General features: G+C 37.0%; 2 protein-coding genes across 2 annotated transcripts in view; one reads left to right on the top strand and one right to left on the bottom strand.

The window, feature by feature from the left end:
* Positions 1 to 850: 850 nt before the first annotated feature.
* LOC5577011 (28S ribosomal protein S24, mitochondrial) lies at positions 851 to 1,588 on the bottom strand. The gene is made up of 3 exons (XM_001663059.2): positions 1,511 to 1,588; positions 1,260 to 1,440; positions 851 to 1,202 (listed from the first exon to the last, which is right to left on the bottom strand). The coding sequence occupies exons 1-3, from the start codon at positions 1,535 to 1,537 to the stop codon at positions 913 to 915; spliced, it is 498 nt and encodes a 165-aa protein (XP_001663109.2). The 5' UTR covers positions 1,538 to 1,588; the 3' UTR covers positions 851 to 912.
* Positions 1,589 to 3,539: 1,951 nt separating this feature from the next.
* The window catches only part of LOC5577008 (unconventional myosin-Ib), a 110,273-nt gene continuing 90,337 nt past the window's right edge, over positions 3,540 to 23,475 (top strand). The window contains exon 1 of the mRNA XM_021857323.1: positions 3,540 to 3,697. The gene's annotated coding sequence lies outside the window, so the exon portion shown is untranslated. The remainder of the gene's footprint in view (positions 3,698 to 23,475) is intronic.

Genomic DNA, 23,475 nt, shown 5'->3' with positions numbered 1-23,475 from the left:
TACATTCATTTTAAAAACTGCTTCCATCCGTTGATCCACTACTGGAACACAACGACATTTACTGGTGCAAGGGAGCAAATTTTTTGCATAAACTTTATTATTTATATGTCTTTTTGATAAAATAAAATTTGGCAAATTGACTAAACTGAAGGCGATCTATCCACCAAAATTAGCACATGTCGTTTTTATCGAAAAATGTACGTTTTATTCCATAGTCCAATCTACTGCTACATTACAACCATTGGTACCGGCACCCTACTCCAAGAGTTTCGATGAGGCTTCTGATTGATATTTTTTCTAAACCTAAGAATATTACAAAGGATTATGTTTTCGAGACTCATCTTAATATTGCGCCAGACATTACTCTTATGTATTTACTATCCATTTATTGCTTTACGGATTTCTCAAGGCATTCCCTCAAGTTTTTTTTTAGGATCCTTCAATAATCAATTTTCAATAATACAAGCAGTAATTTCAGTAATTATCTCCAGAAACTAACTACTTCAATATATATTTTTGAAGGAAACCCTGAATAAGATCCTGCGATTTCCTAGAAGTATCCCTGGAAAACCTTGAAAACAGACTATGACGAAAATATCGGAGGAATTGCTGACATTAGTTCTGTAACATTCCCTTATATGAAATTTTCAATGAGTCCATGGCGAATTCACTTGAGAAATTATTCGAAAATTATTACACGAATAATTTCTGGCTGGAATTCTGGAGAAAGTTCATTAGAAATCTGGAAAAATTCTAATATCTTACTCTTGATCTGGATAAAGAGTAGACTCACCTTGGTTTAGTCAAAAAGTGATAATGTGCCCTAAAACATCCTAAAAGCTTTAAAAGGTTATTGTTTCAATAGTGTTTATTGCTCAAACTATTTTCTTCGCCCATCTTTGCATAACATTCCTAGATATACTTAAATATAACATCTTTGCGGTCTTCAGTGGTTTGCAGTTCCAGAGTGACGGGACACTGTAGCCAGTAAGCCAACAATTCTTCGCAGTAACCGATTAGGAAGTACATTTTGCGTGGCGTAATGCCCCGTCGTAGGATTGCTGCTATCCGGACGTGATTGTGCTGCCGTTTGATGATCACTTCGGACAAGACCAATCCGTGCCAGGTGCCGGTCATGAACCGTCGGATGAATTCATCCTCCAGCATGGTTTGAGACGGGCGGAGTTCACCCTCCAAGTTCGCTGCGAATTCGGCAACTTATTAGTATTGTACAACGATTAATACCAATCATCACTTACAAGTGTTCCACGAGTTCCAGGCCTTCCGGTGGGCTATTAGGTGAGGAGGATTAGCCATTTCGTAGGTCAGCGGTCGGTCTCCTTTGGGGGTGATTTTGTACCGGCCAGATTGGGATTTGGCACTGACAGCAGTAGTGCGAATCAGTCGTCGAGCCGACAACGTTGCCGCAAAATGTGGCATCTAGAAATGATAAAGGAATGTAGGTTTCCATAAAATAAACCGTGTTTAATATCGAATTTTGATAAAATACCAATCGAATGTTTTGTAACAGGCTCATGGTGTGGGCACTGAAAATTTTTACATGCACTGTCAAGTTTGTTTTGCTCAATTTGACACACAAAAAACTAACCGATTGTTGCGCCATCTATGTATTTGAGCAAAGCAATATTGAGTACACTGTAACAGATTTCTATTCAGAAACCCGTCCGATCGGATGATCGATATGAGCCTCTACAAGGAGAAATATCTTCACAGCCAATTCAGATTACCGACCCCAGTAAAATTTTACTGGGTTTTGGAACTACGGTTTTTCGGTAATTTTTACGATTACCGAAAAAAACCAGTAATCCAAAATATGTTTTGATTGATGGAAATAACTGACTTAGTCAGTAAAATTGTTGAGCGTTTTTACTGGCTTTCCAGTTTCCCATGCTTCATGCTTTGCTTCTCCGGATACTGTTTTTTTCAGAAATCAATACAAATTAAAATCCAATCGACATGAACATGAACATCGACATGCATTTTTCGTACGAATAAACATCTACGGTATGCTTATATCTCAGTGGAAGTAATCGAAAAACGTGTGACAAAATCATTATTTGGTTGGTTTGCATACAAGAGGCAAACTCAATGATGCAGATGAATTTACCTCCTGTAGGGAAACCAACCGAATTTTCCAACGTAAGCAGTTAAAATCGTGCTGAGCCTTTTTGGCTGCTTAAAATGGTTGATTTTCTCACTAAATTTCGACTACTTACCACGAGAAAGCGCAAAATAGGTGCAGGAAAAGTTTGGTTGCAATAGCCGTGTCTTCCGGCGCCGGACGATTCTACAGCAGGAGATTCTCATTTGACACTTTCCCGCATGCGCATCAATTTGTTTTGATTTGATTTTGACGACAAGTCAGTAAAAAAATATCAGCTACTGAATAGTCGGTAATTGTTTTTACTGACTTTTCGGCCTGTTCGGTAATGTTGCAAAATTGGGTCTGACAGCTACCGTAGTTCAGTAAAAAGTACAAATTATTACTGAACCTCAGAAGTTTTCAGTCAAAAAGCTGAAAGTTCGGTATTTCTTATGATTTACAATTCGTACCCAGTATAAAAAATTACCGAACAAGCAAATCGTGATTGAGTGTGTTCCAAAGTTTTGGATCCCTAAGATAAAGCACAGATAACAGACGTTGAAGTCCGATAGGCAAATTTAATGCTCCGCCATCATAGAGGTCGATAGGGAAGAAGGAAAGAAATGTCAGTGAAAATGTTTGTTTACGTGACAAAATCAATTTTTCGACCCAAAAATTAGCTCATACTCAATTAATTATTGAACTATTTTCCATTGGCATAATCATTTTGACCCTTCATTCTTGCGATACGCGTCATTTCTTAATAAATTCAACCACTAACAAATAATCCGGGAAGTTAGGTATCTCGCATAGATTTCGAGAAAAATCCAGCTTCGGTGAGAAATCGTTTCTAACCTTCTACCGCGCCGACAATATGAAGTGCGGGGTCCAGTAAGGTGGGAACTGCGCAATACTTCGATCACCCTGTACAGGCAAACAAATTTTGTTGTATAATCTACCGAATCCATGGCAGAATTAAGAACTGAACCAACGATTTTCAACCGACTTCAAAAATCTGTTAAGTTTACTATAATCTGGTACAAATCACTGAGCAGTGCAGTAAATGTGACCATGTCCATAGTAGTATCCACTACAAAGCATTGTATTTCAATTCACGACACCCACCGTACAACACAGTGTGGTCAAAAGTATAATGCCAAACTGGTCAAATCTAGAATGTTTCTAGTCTTATATAGGTACTGCAACTGTGGTTAAACAAAACCGAAGATATTTTCTTGTGTAGTGATGTTGACTATGTTTTGGTAGAGTTAACAGATTAATGTAGTCGGTTGAAAATCGTTGGTGCAGTTCTTAATTTTATCATGGATTCAGTAGTTTCTACAATAAAATTCATTTCAGTGTAATCAATAGTTAATTTTGAGTAAAATAAACTCAAAATTTAGGTAAATATATTTCTCCGTGTGCATAAGCTCGTGTCGTGCCCGTCGTGCCAAAATTGCGCTCAAAGTCAAAGCTCACCGTCACCTTCATCCTTCTCCATCTTAACGTGCGCGGGCCCGCAGAGTAGTCAAGTATCAAAAATAAAATTTCAATTGCAGTGATTTTTGTTAACCAGCACAGAAAATCGGCCAAGTAAGTAAACATATTCCTGCTTCGTTTGTCTTGGCGTTTTAAATCCGGTTGTATCTGGGGTTTCTCACTTATTCATAAAACGTGCGGAAATAATGGCATTTTCTTTAAGCTTCCGGGCTGTGCTGTGGACGAACTTTTACAGTGTCTCAAATTCATATTCGTACTGACATTGTAATAAAAATAAATTTAATTTCTTATTTCGCTTAATTTATGAGGTCGAAATTAAAGCCATTGGCAACAAAGTGTGTAACTCATAGGATCCCAAACTTTTCAGATGCGCGACCCACCGACAGGCGCGTTTCTTGCGACCCACCAAGAAAAATCTAAAAAAAAATCACATGAACTTTTGGGGTCACTTGTAACGTTACTGGCGATGTGATTCAAATACAAAGCGTTAAAAAAATGCATACTTTCAATATAAAAAGTTATGTTACTTTCATTTCTCACACATCAATCAAGCCATAGATCTTAATGTTTTTATCGTCAAAATATCATCCTTTACCATATGTATAAAACTTTAAGATGTCAGAGTGATGAATGAACTCCATAACTCCCTCCCCTTGGTTATGCGACCTTGCCGCGATAGGAGGGCATAATCCATTAGCTCATATGATGAAAACCAAAGGCGTAACCTGTAGTGGTGGTATCACATTTTGGCATTTTTTGCTTAAAGCCGCGTCATAATTTATATGGCATAGACGCAATAATATCTCGGATGTGATCCAACGGACATTCTGCGTCATTGATAGAATTGATGCCCATTTCAAATAATTAATCTATTCGAAGTGGACATTAATACTATTCGCGACGATCAGTTTGCCTTTTCTAACCAGAATGATCCGTAGCCACTCTTACTATTAGCTAGCTAGATACATATACGACGTAGGGAATATAACTCTGAAGAAAATGACTAGTAGATTCACTGAGTAGAAAAAAGTGGCGACAATCTTATTTTAATATGATTTTTACATTGCCATAATAAGAAAAACCTTTTTTGTAACAATGGTATAAATAATCTGATTCCAGCTTCATTTTCGCAAAATTTACAAGTAGAAAGTAGACGTTGTGAAGCATTGCACTTGCCACCGAAAAGTGAATCTTGTAGGAGACTGTTATAGAAGCCTAAGGTAACTTTACTCTTAAATATTCACTATAAAATGACTATGGAAAGTAAGACGCTGAGATCGATCATTAGGGTACACTTGCTAGTTTCGAGAAATTGTTGAAGAGACAAGGAAAGTGACTTTTCTTCAAGGATATATGAACGTAAAGACCTGAAATTAACTAGAACTACTACTAAACAGCCTAATTTTGTTAAGACTTGACGACAATTGACATTTAGGACTCTAATCTTACGTAAAAGACAGGAGTAATCAGAATAGCACTTAAATCACAAATTATTCAAAACCATTTCGACTAGACAGTATTAGTAATGACACTACTACACTACCATTTCAAAAAATTCTGATGGAGCTGCTGATTTTCACAATGCTTCCTTTTCCCAGAAGCAAGGGAATATGGGTATTTTTAAAAAGCTACCACCTCACAATACTAATAAAAAAAACAGTGTTCATGTGGGCACCATAGCCTAGTCCGTCTGAGTGTTGGTCCTGGTAGAGAGGAAACTTGGCAAATGCCAGACCGAGGGTTCAGTCTTGACAAGTTAAGCTGTCAGGCAGCTCCAACTGAATACCATACAAAAAAAAAAGATGTCAGAGTGATGAATGAACTCCATAACTAAAACAGACTGAGATGCAAAATTTTGCAGGACAGCAGAAAGATCAATGGAAGTCAGCATAAATCCTTTAAACATTTCAGCATTTTTGGTTAAATTCATCGATTAAATTACTAAGCTAAGTAAGCAAAATTTCGCTGTAATATTAATCAAGTATAATTTGTGTGCCTTTTGGAAAGCTATCAAAATTGTAGAACACCTTAGTTGTGAAACTTTGCTTCACTCATTGATGAGTGTTTCAAACAAGAGACTTTGGCAGTTAACTGACAACATACTTAAATAATTTTTTGCTATTTCTCATCGTAATAGACTGTTTTTCATCACGCCAATCTGTCATGAAACGTCCTACTTTTCTGCACTGAAGTATGCAGTGCGGGAATAGTCATTAGGCAACCGAAACCAGTTCTGTAATGATTCATTACACAACGCTTCCTCATTACGCAACTGTTATGAGATGTGTAATGAATCATAGCACAACATTTTTTTCAGAAATTGCATAATAATGTTTAACTACCGACGACGCCCATGCGTCTGTGGCGTGGACGTCCGTACGCCCTAGGCCAGCTCACCTCTTTCTTGATCTCAGGGCCGATAGGAACCCGCACTAAAGATAACTTATCCTTTGTATTTAAAAATTCTCAACCTGCAAATTCACTGGGCTTGGGATTATATTTCCCAGGGAGCGATGAGTTTTGATAATTGATCGCTGTTGTTAGTAGCTTTGATTAGATGTTGGGTGAATTTCAAAGCAATGGCAACCTTTTACAAAATTTAGATTTTGTCTTCTGACCTAAAGATTCTGGTTAAACTACTGCATAGTACGGCTATCACTCATCAAAATTACTTCAGGGTGGCCACTGAACCGGGAAAAACGGAAAAAGCGGTGTAACGGTAGCCCTTTTTGTTATTTGTTTATTTGTTACTTGTTTATTTATTTATGATTTTCTATTAAAAATTGTCAATCAAATTGAATTACATTTAAATATTTATCAACAAAAGTTACATAGACATGATCAAAACCAAAATGACACGAACAATTCGGAAAATTGCATACAACTGTTTCAAGCGTAGATGGGTTATCCGATACGCAGCGTAGATGCGCAAGACCGAGAATCACTGTTCGTGTTTTCGTTACCGTGTTAGAGAACCCCGAAGTAGTCAGCTTTTGAATACTTGGCTTTGTAACGGAATGACGAGAAAAGGCTATTCAATCGCGACGGAGAGTTCAATAACTGAAATCACACAAACATAATTAACGGAGACCGTCGGGTTTCTGTTTCCGGGAGCCATACCGTGAGATCCTATCTGAGGAAGAACAGAAATATTTTCGTCCACTTTGTTCCAGATCGTGGTAGAAGTAGGATCGCGAAGTGTAGTTTCTCCCGTGGTGTGATTTCGTGAGTTTATTTAAAACGTGAAGTGTCCTTTAACTATTATTGATTGTCCCCATATCCCCGTTTAGGCCTAAAATAGTAGCTAGATTGTGCGGTAAACCGTTGTGCGTGTTGAACTCGAGTTGACCAGTTCAAAGGTAAACTACATTCATTGTGTGTCCTATATGTGCTAATTGTGTCCGTCTAGCCAAGCGCAAGCTTCGGCTGTTTTTATCTAAAAATAGAGCCTACGTACGTCGCACAAAGCAACGACCGAAAACGTCCCGCTGCACCACATCACGTCGCGCGTCCTCCACTTTCTGGTGCCAAAGTTCGCCGGCGCCCTGAGGACGGAAAGGAGTTGCGAACGTCACCAACGCACTCCAGGTATAATACCATTCGCCCACCGTCATCCCGTTGGGACCAGATCCTTGGAAACGCCTCAACGCCCTCGTGAATGAGCGTGATTTCGTAGGAGCAACGTAAGCCATCAGAGCGTCATCCTGAGGTAGCCTACGTCATCGGCAACGCCATCATGGCGTAAGTTCGGAGAGTGAGCTTCGACAAACCGTGAGTAAACGCAACGTTGCATACAAGTTTAGCACGGACACACAAAAAGCGCTAGAGAGTAGAGATTAGAACCGCACACGTTAGCTAGGAAGGGGGATAGTAGAAGACGAAGAAAGGTCAGCCGAAAAGTCGTTAACGAAAATGTAGGTTAGGGATGGTACACAAATTATGTCACGCTAAATTTAAACTTTTTCGACCCCCTCCTCCCCCCCCCCCTTTGTCACACTTTTTGTATGAATCCTCGGAAAATTTTATAAGGCTTGTCACACTTGGCTCGACCCCCTCCCCCCCTTGGAACGTGACATCATTTGTGCATGACCCCTTAGTTAAATGTTAATAAATGTCTTTTTCGAAGTACTTGTTTCCCTAAAAGCCATGTGTTAGTTAGTGATAGTTGAGAAAGTTGAAGTACGTTTCACGTTTCCTTTTGTCTTGAGTTTTCCCGTTTCTTGTTAAGGAATCCGCCTTCCAAAGCGTTATAGCATAGCATAGCATAAACTGACTGTACATGTCAATGGTTGCTACTCCGTGATTGATCGGAACTGGTAATAATTGCACTGCGATCCAAATGAATAAAGGATGGGAGTTTCCGCTTACTCTCGGAGTGCAATTTTAGCAGATCTAATATTATTGATCAATAACGGCGCCGGTCAAGTCCTTACAGTCAGTTGGGATAGGGAAGGAATGTTAAGGTGTAATGATTGCTGCTTCTAGAGACCGAGAATACCTCTGCATCTCCACAATCACCACGGGAAGGGTGTTTATTAGTGGAGAAGGAAAAGATCTGGGAGTCACCTTTGGTCGGTGATGCGATCCATGGATAAGGAGGAAAAATACGGCTTATACTTTAAACTTAGTTTTAGTATTGTCTCAAAAAGTTTTTGGTAGAAGATTTGAAATAAACGTCAACATCTGTAATGTCGAACCATTCAAAAGAAGTTTTTATTGATGGCGAAAAGAGAAAAATATATGCGTATATTTTAAATCATATGAAACAGCAATAATGCCGACACTTGTAGTGAAGAACCATACATAGTTTGTTTGAAAATTACATAAAAGTATTACTGATCATTTATGCCTCAAGAAGAAAAGTCTTTCGTAGAAGTTTCAAAATAAACGTCGACATTCACAATGTCGAACAATTCAAAAAATATTTTAGGTAATGTCAAAAAGTTTCTATGTTTATTAGAATTGTATAAAACAGGCATAATGCTGACACTTGTAGTGACGAACCATACAAAGTTTGATTGAATATTACAAAAAAGTAACGTTTACATGAAAAAATATGTTATCATAAGCATGAAACGAGCTCACCAGTTGGTAATCCATCCTCGACTGAACACGAATATCTTTTCGCACTCACACAGCGCGAACAGCAAAACTTCTCGGCGCCTCGAAAACGAACCGTCTTGCTTGGGCTTTCCAAAACACTGCCCAGCAAATCCCACGAACCGAAAACCAAACTCCCGGCGTCCCGAAACGAAGCGTCTTGCAAGGGCTTTCCAAACACTGCCCAGCAAAACCCGCGAACCGAAAACCAAACTCCCGGCGTCCCGAAAACGAAGCGTCTCGTTTGGGCTTTACAAAATACTGCCTAGCAAAACCGGGTACTGACATCCAAACTCCCGGCGTCCCGAAAACGAAGCGTCTTGTTTGGGCTTTCCAAAACACTGCCCAGCAAAACCCGCGAACCGAAAACCGAACTCCCGGCGTCCCGAAAACAAAGCGTCTTGCTTGGGCTTTCCAAAACACTGCCCAGTAAAACCGGGAACTGAAATCCAAACTCCCGGCGTCCCGAAAACGAAGCGTCTCGTTTGGGCTTTACAAAACACGTAATGCGAACAACGAGGATCTTTAGTCGAAATGATTGAAAATAAAATTGATCTCCTTGAACGTGCGCTCGTTTATCACCAGGAAAACAGCTGTAGTTGTATTGATAAACTCTGGTTTTGCTTACAACAGTTAATAGTTAATTTTAACTAACTAAACTGACTACAACCAAAAGGAGTAAGTTTTACATCAGTCCCACAAGCAGGAATCCGCCTTCCAAAGCGTTATGGAGTCGAAGTGGTTGGGAGATCTCTGCCCGTGATGAGAAAAAGGATCAGGTCGAGTTCTAGGATTCGGTTGTCTGTCGGGATTTGTTGGTTAGGTTTGTGTGGTCTCAGTTTTTGAAATGGTAGATTCCGTCGAGGCCAGGTTGAAGCAAGTCTGCTCACTTGTTCCCGAACACCGTTAAGTATTTGGAAGCTGGCTCTTAGGTCAGTACCTAGCCGGGCATCGTAAAACACGACGAGTGGTCCTCCTCGGAGGTGGCGCTCAAGCCACTCGTTTAAAATCCAGTCCGGAACTCAGTAGCAGACTCCGAGCCGCCTTTAGGCCGCTACATATTTGGCGCCCAACGTAAAATCAAATCTTATAAGTATTATGGGAATGCCAGTAGTGTCAGTGTTATGTAATGAATGTTTAGAGTCCAATGTAATGTAGAGTCACAGTGCTAGGAAAAAAAGAAAAAGACGGGAATTTGAATCCATCGGGAAAAAGACGGGAAAAACCGGGAATTTGAGCTCTAAACTTACAAATCATTAAAAATTGTTTATTTAAAGCTGTTGTGTTTGATTGTATTTTAAGGACTGGAATGCGCAAAAATTGATCGACTTTAAAAAGATGTATTTCTGTTGAAAATTTATGAAAAAAAAAACCTGAAATGCTGCATTTGAAAGTTGAGTGTATGTAAATTGGTTGCTATGATGAGTTTTCATCTTTTGCTCTCCAATTTTTAAAAATGTCGTTCAAGTAAGAGTGGCAGTGTGTTAACATTTTTCTCGCGCAGCTAGAAAATCCGACTTTCTCGCATGAAACTTATGTGTAGGCAACTTCAAACAGCTTCCGGGACAGGAGTTTCATTCCACATAAGAAAAAGCGAAGGTGGTAGAAACTATCAAAATTCCCGAAACAATACCTCGTACAGCACGCCCAAAATGGTCCAAAATGTGACATTTTCATCACCACGGAAACCATGAATCAATAGATCTACATCTAGGAGTGCTTTGAAAAACAGCTGTTACCATTCCTGAAGTAACATAATAGACATGTACTGTTCTGGTCAGACTTGGCGAGCTGCCACTATAGGAAAAAGGTAATTGAGTGGTACGATGCGAACAACGTGGTTTTGGTACTCAAAGACCACAACCCTCCCAACAGTCCAGAACTCCGTCAGATGGTCAGATGGTCAGATGGAATTGAAAAAAAAAAACAAAAAATCCATAGAAAACGAGCAGCAGTTTAAATCAAACGGCGAATAAGGTCGATGGAACCACTGTGCAGTGGAGGTAGTGTGTTTTGACATGTTCCTCTCTAATAAATTTGTATGTACGATGCGAAAATGATACAAGCCATTTGTATCATTAAGCTATTTAAAATAATTATATTGTTAAAAATAATTTGCTTATTTGTACTTATAGTGGTGCAACAGTACCCATAGTATCGGGTCCCATAAGCAATCAAAGAATTGCGCCGTTAAAGGAACCATGCTTAAACATACCACCACTAAAGGAACAGTGTTCCTTTTATTGGTGCAAGAGTTTTTGCAGGGAATTTTTAAATAAATATTTAATAAATATTTAATTGATAAAAGGACTGATTAGTTAAAATCACATATGTTATGATTTTATCAGACAGTTTCAGCTGTTTTCCCTTAGGTTCACCACTAATAGTACATTTTAAATGTCTTATAAAATATTAATGATTTGATTACTACTTTCCTACACTATTCTTTAGAATGTTTTGTTTTTATCAATGGTTAACGATAATTCGATTTACTTTTAATCTTTCATCTTACTGTAAGGGATAACATTTTTTATAATTCTCTTATTTAACTTAAAGTTTCAGATCAAGGTTTAAAAACTGAATAACATTTAAGCTCTTAAAAATATTGCATTACAAATTGTTTTTAGTTACTGAACATGTATACCACAATAAGTCTAGATATGTTTAAAAACAATCTTTTATTTATAAGAGCTTGTAATACGACATAAGTTAACTAATCGACTAAGAATAAATAAAGTACAGATTCAAGCTTCTACTTGTGTGGCTTTGTTTCATTTTCATGAAATGAGCCAGCCTCAGCCTGTTAATCTCTCAAATAAAGTTATTTATCTATTCTGTTTTTCATCTTAAACTTATTTGGTTTAGAGCACACTTGTTAGCAGTTGTGGTGATATCTTTAACCTTAAAATCTATTTGGGACCCTAAATGGGCTACTTTGGCATCTGGGGTTTTTGTCGGCCAATTTTCTTGACAGAAAGATGCACCTAAGCAAGGAGCATATTGTTGAAAAATATGGGTTCAGTAATTTAAAAAAAAATAGTGAATTTAAAACAAACAAAAATACCGGGAAAACCGAAAAAAAAAACGGGAATTTGAAAATTGAATTTTGGTGGCCATCCTGTACTTTCACTTCGGGAAAATATAATTTCAAACTGGCGAGAAGATTACAAACTGAGGGTGGGTTAGGAGCACAGTCAGACCCTTGAATGTGCAATGTGGGGTAGTAGTTGGGAATGCCATTGACGGTTTGTAATCTTCTACGAGGTTTTCGAAAACCAACAGGGCGCGTGCACCGGGTTGCGGATAGGAGCAAAGGGAGATCAACAGAATCTACTTAAAATAATAGAGCAAAAAGCCGTTGCATGATTAGGTAATGTTTAGCGATCTTCTATGGTGTTCTAGTACTATAAAATTCTGCACTCACTGGGAATTCTGGCCTTGATAATATCAATAGTGCTAAACATAAAATAATACCTAATACTCAATAAGTACAATGTAGCTTCAATGTAGTAATAAATGAAATAAAATCAATTTTCTATACTTGACAAGGTTTTGAAGACAACCAATGAGTGAAAGAACTACCTATTAGAAAAGTCACATCAGCTAAGGCTATACATATACAAATGTTGGTCATAGGGTCATGGCGAGCATTCGGTATGTATGTCTCTGACTGATTCTGATCTAATAGGGGCACTAGAAGACCACGCGGACAATTTCGAAACAAATTATTTTTATACATCGGTCTTATTATCCGAAAGGCTCAGCTATGCTGTAATGTCATTTTTAAGCTATTCATTAGTGCTGTATAATTGTTTATTATTCTAACAAAACTACATAATTATTCATTACTAATCACTGTTCCTATATTCTCTCTTTCTCACCTTCTTATCTGTTCCATGATTATGATCATTACTAATATAATGCATGAGCATGCACAATAAGAATAATTTCAGAATTGTCAGCAGTCAATGGATAACTGGATAGAATAGCTTCGAAAAGGATGCTAAAAACAGAATAATTCTGGTCAGGGAAGTATTAACATCATGAGTAAGTAACACATTTCATTTTAATAAAATCAAATATTTTTATATAAATCAGCACCGCCAATCAGTGAACTGAATTATAATATTATATCTGTACATGATAAAAACAGATAAAGTTTGTAGAGTTGTCACCATCGATTGAATTGCGTTCTTTATAGTAATTTCAATCATTATCAAAAGCTCCTAAAGCGTCGCATCGTGCCATCAGCAGTTCTTAGCATCACTCTCATATTGTTATTACTTTGTTGTTTATTAAATTTATATAAAGCGATCAGCTCATTCTTTCTTACTTATACAATTGTTTGAAATTTTAATAAATCAAACCAAACTTCAAAACTTAAATTAAATTGCTCTCAGCACATTTACATTTTGCAGCATTAATCGCATTACTGTGTCAAGTCTTCTCTAATTTCCTATACCCTACCCCAACCCTTCCTATCATTTCCGAAGGTGTTCAAGTGGTCCGCATAGACTATTACGGTCATTACCTATCCCTGCCCCCGGCTTTGGACTGACTTGCGCTGCAAAATGAAAATGAAAAATTCTCAACCTGCAAATTAAGTGGATGCATGCAAAGAAAATACGCGACGAACGGAAATGAATGTAATTTTGAACTAAGAAACTTTTATTGAATTCGCTCACTGAATTATCGATACCTGAAGTATCGATACAACCGATATATTAAAACAAAATATCGATATATCGCAATATCATTTGATATATTTGAATGGTGCAAAAATCTTGTATCGCTTAGTGACCTGACGTTGGGTTTACTACGATTCGCAAACAATAGGGTCGTAAATTTTTGATGAACTCTTTATTTTAGTATATAACACAACAGAGAGTGTCCTTAATACTACTTTGGAAAAATTTCACACTCAAGTAGCTTCAGAATAATATTTAAACTTTAATTTAAAAAATTGGTCTAAATTTGAACATTCACATTTGACGTTCACTTCGCCGACAAATTTCCACTGGGGTTTTACTTTTGAAAAGTGCTAACACTGCACAGTGGTCCAGGAATCAGTTTTACGCGGAAAGATGCATTTTGAGCTTTAGAATGAAACATTAGACAAAAACGGTCTTCTACAAAGTTGTTTGTATTAGTAAGGCCCTTTGTTTGGTGTTATTGAAAATTAGGGTGGACCACATTTTCATGGAAATTGTGTAACTAACTTTCTTATTTGTAGAAATTATATTATACGTGCTTCAGCAAAGTTGTAGACCATTTAATTTCAAGCAACTTTGCCAAAAAAAGTTTTTTTTGTATCTCTTAAATTAGTCTATGAAACACTTTTAGAGCTTTGAAAAATGCGTAATTTGGTGAGTGAAGAATCTCTCTATCTCCTTCCGTTTGGGAGTTATTGTTGTTTTACTCTCAAAAACATGCCTATTTTGATTGAGAATATCTCTGATTGGGGCAAACATAAAAAATATCTTTTGACGGCATTCAAATGACAAAATAAAATTGTATATTATATCAAAAAATTACAGATGTGTTATTTTTGTAACTCTAATAAAATGCCCTGAAAAACAAAGGATTTTAAGCAGTAAAACTTTAATAACTTTTGAACTAAAATAGATATCATCAATATTTTTGCATAAAAATTTGCGTTTTGTTAAGTTCTTAAAGTCGTTCATAGACCGCTGTGACGAGAAATCTGAAATACGAAAAATAGGGCTCTCAAACTATTTTGAAGATTTTCATAATATGTATTTTTTTATTATTTTGCATTTTGAGCATGAAAATAAAATTTTAGACAAAAATGATCTACTACAAAATTGTTTATAAAAATGTAAGCTTCCATACTGTGTCATTTAAAACTAGGGCGGTCCACAATATCACACAAATCATATAATCAACTTTTTTATTTGTAAAAATACTGGTATATACTCTTAGACAAAGCGGTAGAACATGAAGTTTTGATCAACTTTGCCAAAAAAAGTTTTTCTGTAGCTCAAAATTTGACCAATCTAGAGCATTTTTTCCTGATCATCGCAGGGTGGTCCAACAAAAATAAGTTTTTTAACTCCAGTTTTTTTAATACTAATTTCTCGTCAAAGTCATCTATGAACGACTTTTAGAACTTAACAAAACGCAAATTTTCATACAAAAATATTGTTGATATCTATTTTAGTTCAAAAGTTATTAAAGTTTTTGTCATAAAAATATTTGACTTTCAAGACGTTTTATTAGAGTTACAAAAATAACACATCTGTAATTTTGTGATATAATATACAATTTTATTTTATCTTCCGAATGCCGTCAAAAGATATGTTTTATGTTTGCCCCAATCAGAGATATTCTCAATCAAAATAGGCATGTTTTTGAGAGTAAAACAACAATAACTGCCAAACGGAAGGAGATAGAGAGATTCTTCACTCACCAAATTACGCATTTTTCAAAGCTCTAAAAGTGTTTCATAGACTACTTTGATGGAAATTTGAATTGAAAACTCTAGAGCCAGAAAACCAGTTTTGTTCGGACCACCCTATGTCGCCGTAGGAAAAAAGCTCTAAATCGGTCAATTTAAGAGATACAAAAAAACTTTTTTTGACAAAGTTGCGTGAAATTGAATGGTCTACAACTTTGCTGAAGCATGTATAATATAATTTCTACAAATAAGAAAGTTAGTTACACAATTTCCATGAAAATGTGGTCCACCCTAATTTTCAATAACAGCAAACAAAGGGCCTTACTAAAACAAACAACTTTGTAGAAGATCGTTTTTGTCTAATGTTTCATTCTAAAGCTCAAAATGCATCTTTCCGCGTAAAAATGATTTCTGGACCATAGTGCACTGGGGTTGTTCCTATCTGACATTTAGGGATAGACACAGAAAACAAAATACACCCAAAATTTGAGTTTGAGTGGTATGACAAAATCTCAATAACCAGGGTTTTTTTTTGACTTAAGGAGGCAGGATCCGTCATTGATTTCAGAATTTTCAAAAGCAGTTTTCTCGTTCGAAGTCAAGAAAATTTACAGGAAAATGCGTTCACTGTATTCTATTCTCCAACCGAAACACAGTGAACACATTTTCATCGAATAATTTTGTATTTTTGAAAAGAAAAACTGCTTTTGAAGTTTCGAGGATGACGGAGCGTTGATTGTTAAAACGAAGAAAACACTTGAAAATTAAATAAACATGTATTTCTGACCTAAATTTAAGCGTTTGGTACTAATATTGGAACAGGGCTATAAGATCCTATTCTCTGAACCCTCAATAAGTATTATAGGCATTTTTATCGATAAGGACATGAATATCTTCCTTTATCATACGTTATATAACAATTGGTATGTGAACTGCTTTCAAATATTTAAGGGGGCAGGATTCGTCATCAATTTGGGAATTTTCAAAAGCAGTTTTTTCGTTCAAATTCATGACAGTTCACTGTGTTCACTGTTTTCTATTCTGCAACCAGAACACAGTGAACACATTTTCGTCGAAAAAAAAATCAGTTTTGAACAGAAAAACTTCTGTTGAAGTTTCGATGATGACGATGATTACGATGACGGAGCGTTGAACGTTAAAAATCAATTGTATTACGTGAAAACCCTACAATTGTTATCCAAATATTGGTTTACGATATATCAAAAGGAAATATCGATATCACCGATATATTGAATAAAAAATATCGATACCAAAATATCGAATATCGAAAGCAAAATACCGATGTTCCTCAACTCACGCTTTTGATGCTCGATGGAGTACCGAACGGCATGTTCAATTGTCGCTGCAGGGATTCCAGCACGTGCTTGCCGGAATGGGGAAACTGAGCCGGAAATGGGGATTCCAGCGCCAACACCGGATCGACGGAGGTTTGGGGGGGCTCGAGCTGACACGTGGTACCAGCCCTGGGCTGAGTAGAGATCTTCACGAGATTCACTAAACCGTATGGTGACGGATTTTGCATAGAGCTAAATATATGAAATATTTTCCTTTTTTGATTTTTTGTCAATGCGATATTTAGTTGTTGATTTTTTTTTGCTGCTTATTTGTTTGGAAAAGTAGCTCAAAGATCTATAACGATACAAAAGACACTTTTTTAGAAATGAAGAAGTCATGTCCGTGTTACAATATTATTCTCGACGCCGAGCAAACTCAGCATTGCTGGTCTGTTGCCAAATTATTCCTTTTTACTTCCGCTTATCTCTCATATAGAGGATCACTATTTTTTTTACGAAAACGTTCAGCTTTTGTCAGAAGAGAGTTGACATTATTCTGTTGGCGTAAATTTTCTCCTTGATATATTTGGTAGAGGACAATTTAAGCCGCAAAATTGTGTTTTCTTAAATTTAGTTAGGAAAACAAGCCTTATAGAGATGGAAAAATCAATTTCCCTCGACAGCATATTTTGAAATTTTTAGAGTATGTAAAAGTTTGGTCCGGATTTTTGGCCTCGTCGAAATACAATCTAAGGTAGTTCCATGATACTTCCTTAATAATCTAAATTTTGACACCGATATAGGGTAGAAGCACTAGATTTCGCCCCCCTAAACCATGTAATCGCAGGAATAATAAATTTCTGACTCTATTAATCAATATCAAATAATGTTATTGGGTTTATTCTACTATTCATCTATTATTTTAGGATGATCAAGCTGCAAAGTTATCCAAAACAAAGTTTTACTATTGAAAAAAGTATAATTTTTGGATTGATGGTGTGCTTTAATTTTCGTCCCCCCAAATTCAATCTTCGCCCCACCCATGCTCTAATCTTCGCCCCCATTAATTGAAGTACAGGTTTTCGATAGTTTAATCAAGTACTTATTATCTTATCACTTTTCATCTCCACTGGTACTTATCCTGCCTATTTCCACTATGTCTTTTTCTTTTTGGCATTACGTCCACACTAGGACAGAGCCTGATTCTCAGCTTAATTTTCAAAGAGTACTTAGTTCATAACTAAATGGTTTCTTTACATAAGTTGCCATTTCTACAGTCGTACCGTGTGGCAGGCACGATGACACTTCATGGACAAGGAACTCAAATAAAAATTCCATTACAAAAATATCCTGAACCGATAGGTAATCGAACTCAGACACCTTCAGCATGGGTTTGCTTTGTAGCCGCCTACTAACGAAGGCTATGGAAGGTCCTGATTTCCACTATGTATTGTTTTTATTTATTGCAAAGTAATTATTTATGCTCTTGTAGCATTTATGTGATATATGCAGGGTTCTGAATTTTCGTATCAATGATGCGAAATCTACGATTTTTCTCACGTAAGGAGAATGCTTTTTTCGCTTCCTCACGTGAACATCTCTTATCGCTCACACTAATTTTCCCTGGAGCTACGATGGTGGATAACCGAAAACCACTCCACTCCGGGGATAATTTATTTTTCACTCCATCATATTTTCGCTCACCAACTGCTCCCGAGAATTATCACTATGTGGATAAACAAAAACTAGTGCCGGCGACGGGATTCGATCCTAGAACATTGCTAAAAACAACCGCGATGCGTGCACGCTAACCATGCTACCCTCCCCAACTTGACGAAAGGAGTGGTTAATTTGGTGCAAAAAAGCAACTGCTGCTTGTGGCGATGGATACAGGAAAAGTTCTCCATGGATCGGAGAAAGAGAAAACAAACTTCTCACAGCTGCGGAAATGAGCAATTATCTATTTTCGCTTTGTTTTGTGGACGGATAAAATCGCAAGGCAGCTAATCGCTGAAAATTGCTGTGAGGGATAAATCCATTATCGTGAGAGTGAGTGAGAATTCGGAAGCCTGGATATATGTTATTATTCCCAGGAAGTCGAGAAATTTCCCAACATGAAATAATCCAATTTCAGAATATCGGAATCAACCCCGATATGTCATACATTAAAGTTCTCCAATATTTTTTAAATAATTATATCAAGTATCGTTATTTCGGGAGAAATTTATTATATTCAGTGTTTTCAATAATGTTAGCAGTGCCAAAAACTGAATGCGGAAAAAAAGTACTGCGGTAAACCCATTAACTCATGTAGTGGTAAAAATAATATTTAATATTAAAAATTGGTTGATCATATTTCGTTTCTATTCCATTCTTGCTGAATATGGTGGGTTATTTGATTGACAATAATAAGTTCAATTTGTTCTTCGTAACAGACTATCAGTATAATGATGAGCAACAAATATCATACACTGAAATGAATTTTATTGTAGAAACTACTGAATGCATGGTAAAACTAAGAACTACACCAACAATTTTCAAGACTACATAAATCTGTTAACTTTTTTGAAGTGTAGTCAACATCAATACACAAGAAAATTTATTTATTTAACCAGAGTTGCAATATTTATGACTAGAAATAAACTTGATTTGAACCACACTGTGCTGTACGGTAGGTGTCACGGATTGAAATGCTTTGTAGTTAATGCTACTATGGAAATGGTCACATTTACTGCACAGGATTTTTACCAGATTATGGTAAACTAAACAGATTTTAGTAGTCGGTTGAAAAACGTTGATGAAGTTCTTAATCCCACCTAATTCTAGTGGTAACGTCCGCGTTTACAAAGTAAAGCCATGCTGAAGATGTCTGAGTTCGATTCCTGGTCGGTCGAAGATCTATTCTTAACGGGAATAATATTGACTTCGTTAGGCATAAAGTGTTTTTGTGCTTACCACAGAATAAAAGAATACGAAAATGGCAGCTTATGCAAAGAAACCTCTCAGCTAATAACTGTGCAAGTGCTCATATGAATACTGCTGAGAATATATAGCTAAGAATAGGCTCTGTCCCAGTGAAACGTAATACCAAGAAGAAGGAACTATTCGGTACATTTAGAAAATCCTTTAAACTTCCTGTAACCTCCTGTAAACAGTTAATAAATCAATGAGTTTGTTTTGTTTTTCGAACAATTTCGAGGAGGGGCGAAAATTAATGCACGCACCACTGAAAGAACGTTACAGGTAGTTTCGCCAGGGGCGAAGATTAGAATCGTACGAAAACGTGCTTTAGTTTTCGCCACCCTGAAAAAATAGTTTAAAACTGGTTATAATTGCTGGAATAGTTGAAAAAATCTATTTGTGTCTCCTGCTGATGCATGTCTTATCAGAACTATTCATTTTTTAAAGATGAAATAGTTATCTTAATATGTTTTCCTTGCCTTTTAAAATAGACGCTTTTCTCAATGAACGCAAAAAATAGCGTTTCATTTTTTCCACATTTTTATATGTGATTATTTGGCGGTTTAGAAGATTACTTTAATTAGTAACATTTGGAAACTAAGTATATTTTATTCCAATCTTTTATATAAGTTAAAAAATAAAACATTTTTATTTTATTACAATCTAGAACAAGCTAATGTTCTACCAGGGGGGCGAAAACTAGGGAGGGGGCGAAGATTAATACATCTACCCTACATAATTAGGAATATTTCTCGAATTTTATCAAAATTACCGACACGAATGCACTTCTCAAGTGTGAAGTGTCGAAAATAAATCAAACAAACAATCAAAATTATGAATATGCTTCGTTTTTCGCGTTTCGGTTGCCCACTATGGTTGAGGCGTCGGTGTATTTCGCTGACTGGGAAGCGAGAGGACATTTTGTCGTGTCATCAGTGTGCTTATGATTCCAATCATTGTTTTGAAATGGAAATTTGGTGAGTTCGTTCCGATCTGTAGGTGATGTTTTTGAAATTATACACACATTTGCAAGAACGTCTACCGATTGTACCCTACACGCAAAAAAATTGTGCGGTAAGAACTACTATTTTAGGGGGTTAACTTAAGCGCTCGCACCGGCAATTTTCAGCAGACCAGAAATGCGCTTGATTTTACCAAATCAGATTGTTGTAAATTATTTCTGTCAAATGTACCAGTTATATGGTGGGATGTACCGTAAACATAGTAAATTGGTCTAAAATTCCATGGTAGTTTCAAGAATGGGCGTAGTCAGCTACAATAGTAATTATTACCACAGAATTTTTTCCCGTGTATGGCTTTACCTTCCTGGTTTTTCCAAAATATCCCGTAACACCTATGAGAGATCGTAGAGTTCTCTGCATCTTTCTTTAAGTCACTCCTTTCCATTACCCAGCTTTCGCAATGACGTGGTCAGGAAAGTTCTCGACTGTTGGAGGATGCTCCAATCTTGTCTAAGAGTCAGAGGTTGATCCCAAATTTTTGGCTTTGGTAACGGACGGGAAGGAGGCTACTCTTAAATGTGTACTCATTTTTACAACTAAAGTTTTAAAGTTAACATAGACGTTACTTGAGCGGGAAAATTTTCCATAGTTGTAGCAAGAACATGTTCTGTCGTGTTATTCATTTAAAACAAGTTTTTATCAAACATTTTAGGACCCTATTACAGTCGAATGATGCCGTCAAGAAGTGTACAACCCATCCCCAGTGCGACCATTTATGTAGATTCGCCTTCACCACCACCAACGCCCACGAAGCTTTCGGAGGAGGAGCAACACGAAAAGGACATTCAAAGTCTTCTGGACCATGAAAGAAGGAGTGTACAACTGCCAGAAAGCCCCCGAAGAAAGCGTCCAAAGGTGAAAAAGGAGTCCAAAAAAAGAAGAGAAAAGGCCAAAGCCAAACGGAACAAAATGATAGTTTCTGAAGTGATCGATCTCACAGGTGATGATTAAATTAACTTTTTGTCTTGATTTGTGTAGAACTACGCTAACTATGATTTTTAATGCTGATGAAAAAATATAAAAACGTAAACCCGTAGCCTACTTTCCCAAACCTTTTCTGCCCTTTCTAACGTCATGTGAGCAGATCACAGAAGGTGCTGCTGCTACCGTACAATAATCATATCTGGCAACGCTGTTCGGTGGACCAAACAGGTACTGCACACTGTTGCGGAAACTGAATACACGTAATCGAAATCATTTTGACCTTGAAAACACGATTTTTGTACTTTAGTGTCTTCGGGAAAGTTTTTTTTCCATAAAATATTCGCTATTTTGTGAATGTGTCAATTTGTTGAATATTCCACCTAAAAGTACGAACATTTTTTTCGTATTTGTGAATTTCGGAAAAGTTGCAGTAATATTGAATATCTTTTGATTTTCATATACGTTTGAGAAGTTTTTCGTGAACGCCCATAAATACCGTTATTTTTTCATCATAACTTTGTTGGATGATATTGTACAATTTTCATTTGTTGTCGTATTATTTGTTACTTGCAAAACCGCATAATTTTCTCCAAAAGAGCATATTTGTAGCCCCATACTTTATGAGCTATTGAACACAAAAAATCAATGAGTTGCGCACGTTTTCGCATTCTGAAACTTCCTCAATGGTTTGAAACTTATACTAGGGAAAAATACGTTTAGCCTGATGGCCAAAAGAAATACTTTCAATCGGGTTGAGCATGAGTAATTCATTTCATTTCATGCATTCAGGTAACATCTAAATGGTTGTGATACTTCCGAATGTCGTTTCCCCGAAGAACCCATTTCACCGAAAAGTTTATGGCACTCAAAATGTAATAACTTTATACATTCCAGGGTGGTGAATTAACCGGTCATTCAATATGCATCCTTCTTATTATGATTGGCAATCTTTCGAGTTTTATCGTCTTTTGCATTTTTGGCAAACTGTGTTTAGTCGAGTATGACAATATACTCCTTCTTTTGAATGCAGATCATTCTTTCTAGATCACCATGCTGTCACTGGAGATATTTTTTGCACATTTTTTAACTGAATCACTTTTCAGCGAAACGGGTTGCATGGGTAAATGAAATACTCGGTTCGTTACCGAATCTCCTCATCCTTGAGTATGACCCATGCTCGTTAAATCATTGTGCACACGATGCGCCCACCTAGCTCGCTACTCTCCACGCCTTCTTGTATCGATCGGATACAAAGCAAACACCATATTTGGAGGGACGCTGGCCGGCATTGTCGCAACACGCCTTGCTCATCGTATCCTTTCAGCTTTCGTTGTCTTCTGGATACTTAGTTCGCCGTATAATTGGACCATCTCGTGTTTTGCCCTTCGTCGTCACACAGCGTTCTCATACACTCAAAGATGGTCACTGAGAACATCGAACAAAACTCACATAAAAAGCGTTCATGATAACTCAATCGTGGTTGGAATAGTAAATTTTAAAACTTGTTCATGGCTCTCATTACATCAACGCTTGTTTCAGTGTAAGCACCCGATATTCTGAACCCCACACGGTAAAATATAAGCACCATGATATCAACAGGCCTTTTCATGCGTGCCTTTTCAAGAGTTCTTTCAGAGATTCCACCTGGAATTCGTTCAAAGATTCTATCAGGAATTCCTCCAGAAATTTCATGAGGAGTTCATCTAGGGATTCATCAATGATTCCATCAGGAGTTTCTTCATCAATATCTTTTTTATTCCTCCAAGGATTCCATCAGGAGTTCCTCTAGGGATTCTATCAGGAATTCAAATAGGGATTCTATCAGGAGTACCTTTAGGGCTACCATTAGAGTTCTTCTGAGGATTTCATCAGGAATTCCCCCAGGGATTCCATCAAGATTCCTTCAGAGATTCCACCTAGCATTTCTTCATAGACTCTATCAGGAGTTCCTTTAAAGATTATATCAGGAGTTCCCTGAGAAATTCCATCAGGATTTCTTCTAGGGATTTCATAATGCATTCTATCAGGAGTTCCATCAGGAATCTAATCAGGAATTCCTCCAGGAATTTCATCAGGAGTTTCTATAGCGATTCCAATAGCAGTTCTTCGAGGGATTTCATCAGGAGTTCCTCCAATGATGTCAATGTCAAT

This window comes from Aedes aegypti, chromosome 1 (assembly GCF_002204515.2).
Source record: "Aedes aegypti strain LVP_AGWG chromosome 1, AaegL5.0 Primary Assembly, whole genome shotgun sequence".
Lineage (NCBI taxonomy): Eukaryota > Metazoa > Arthropoda > Insecta > Diptera > Culicidae > Aedes > Aedes aegypti.
Note: the sequence above shows the minus strand (reverse complement) of the source record. Positions and strands in the feature narration are given on the sequence as shown.

Bases quoted from the DNA above. Each gene is read 5' to 3' on its own strand.
- LOC5577011 (XM_001663059.2), bottom strand. From the start codon at position 1,537: ATGAGCCTGTTACAAAACATTCGATTG. The intron at 1,441-1,510 runs GTATTTTATCAA...TATCATTTCTAG, and splicing joins TGTTACAAAACATTCGATTG to ATGCCACATTTTGCGGCAAC. The intron at 1,203-1,259 runs GTAAGTGATGAT...CCGAATTCGCAG, and splicing joins CTGGAACTCGTGGAACACTT to CGAACTTGGAGGGTGAACTC.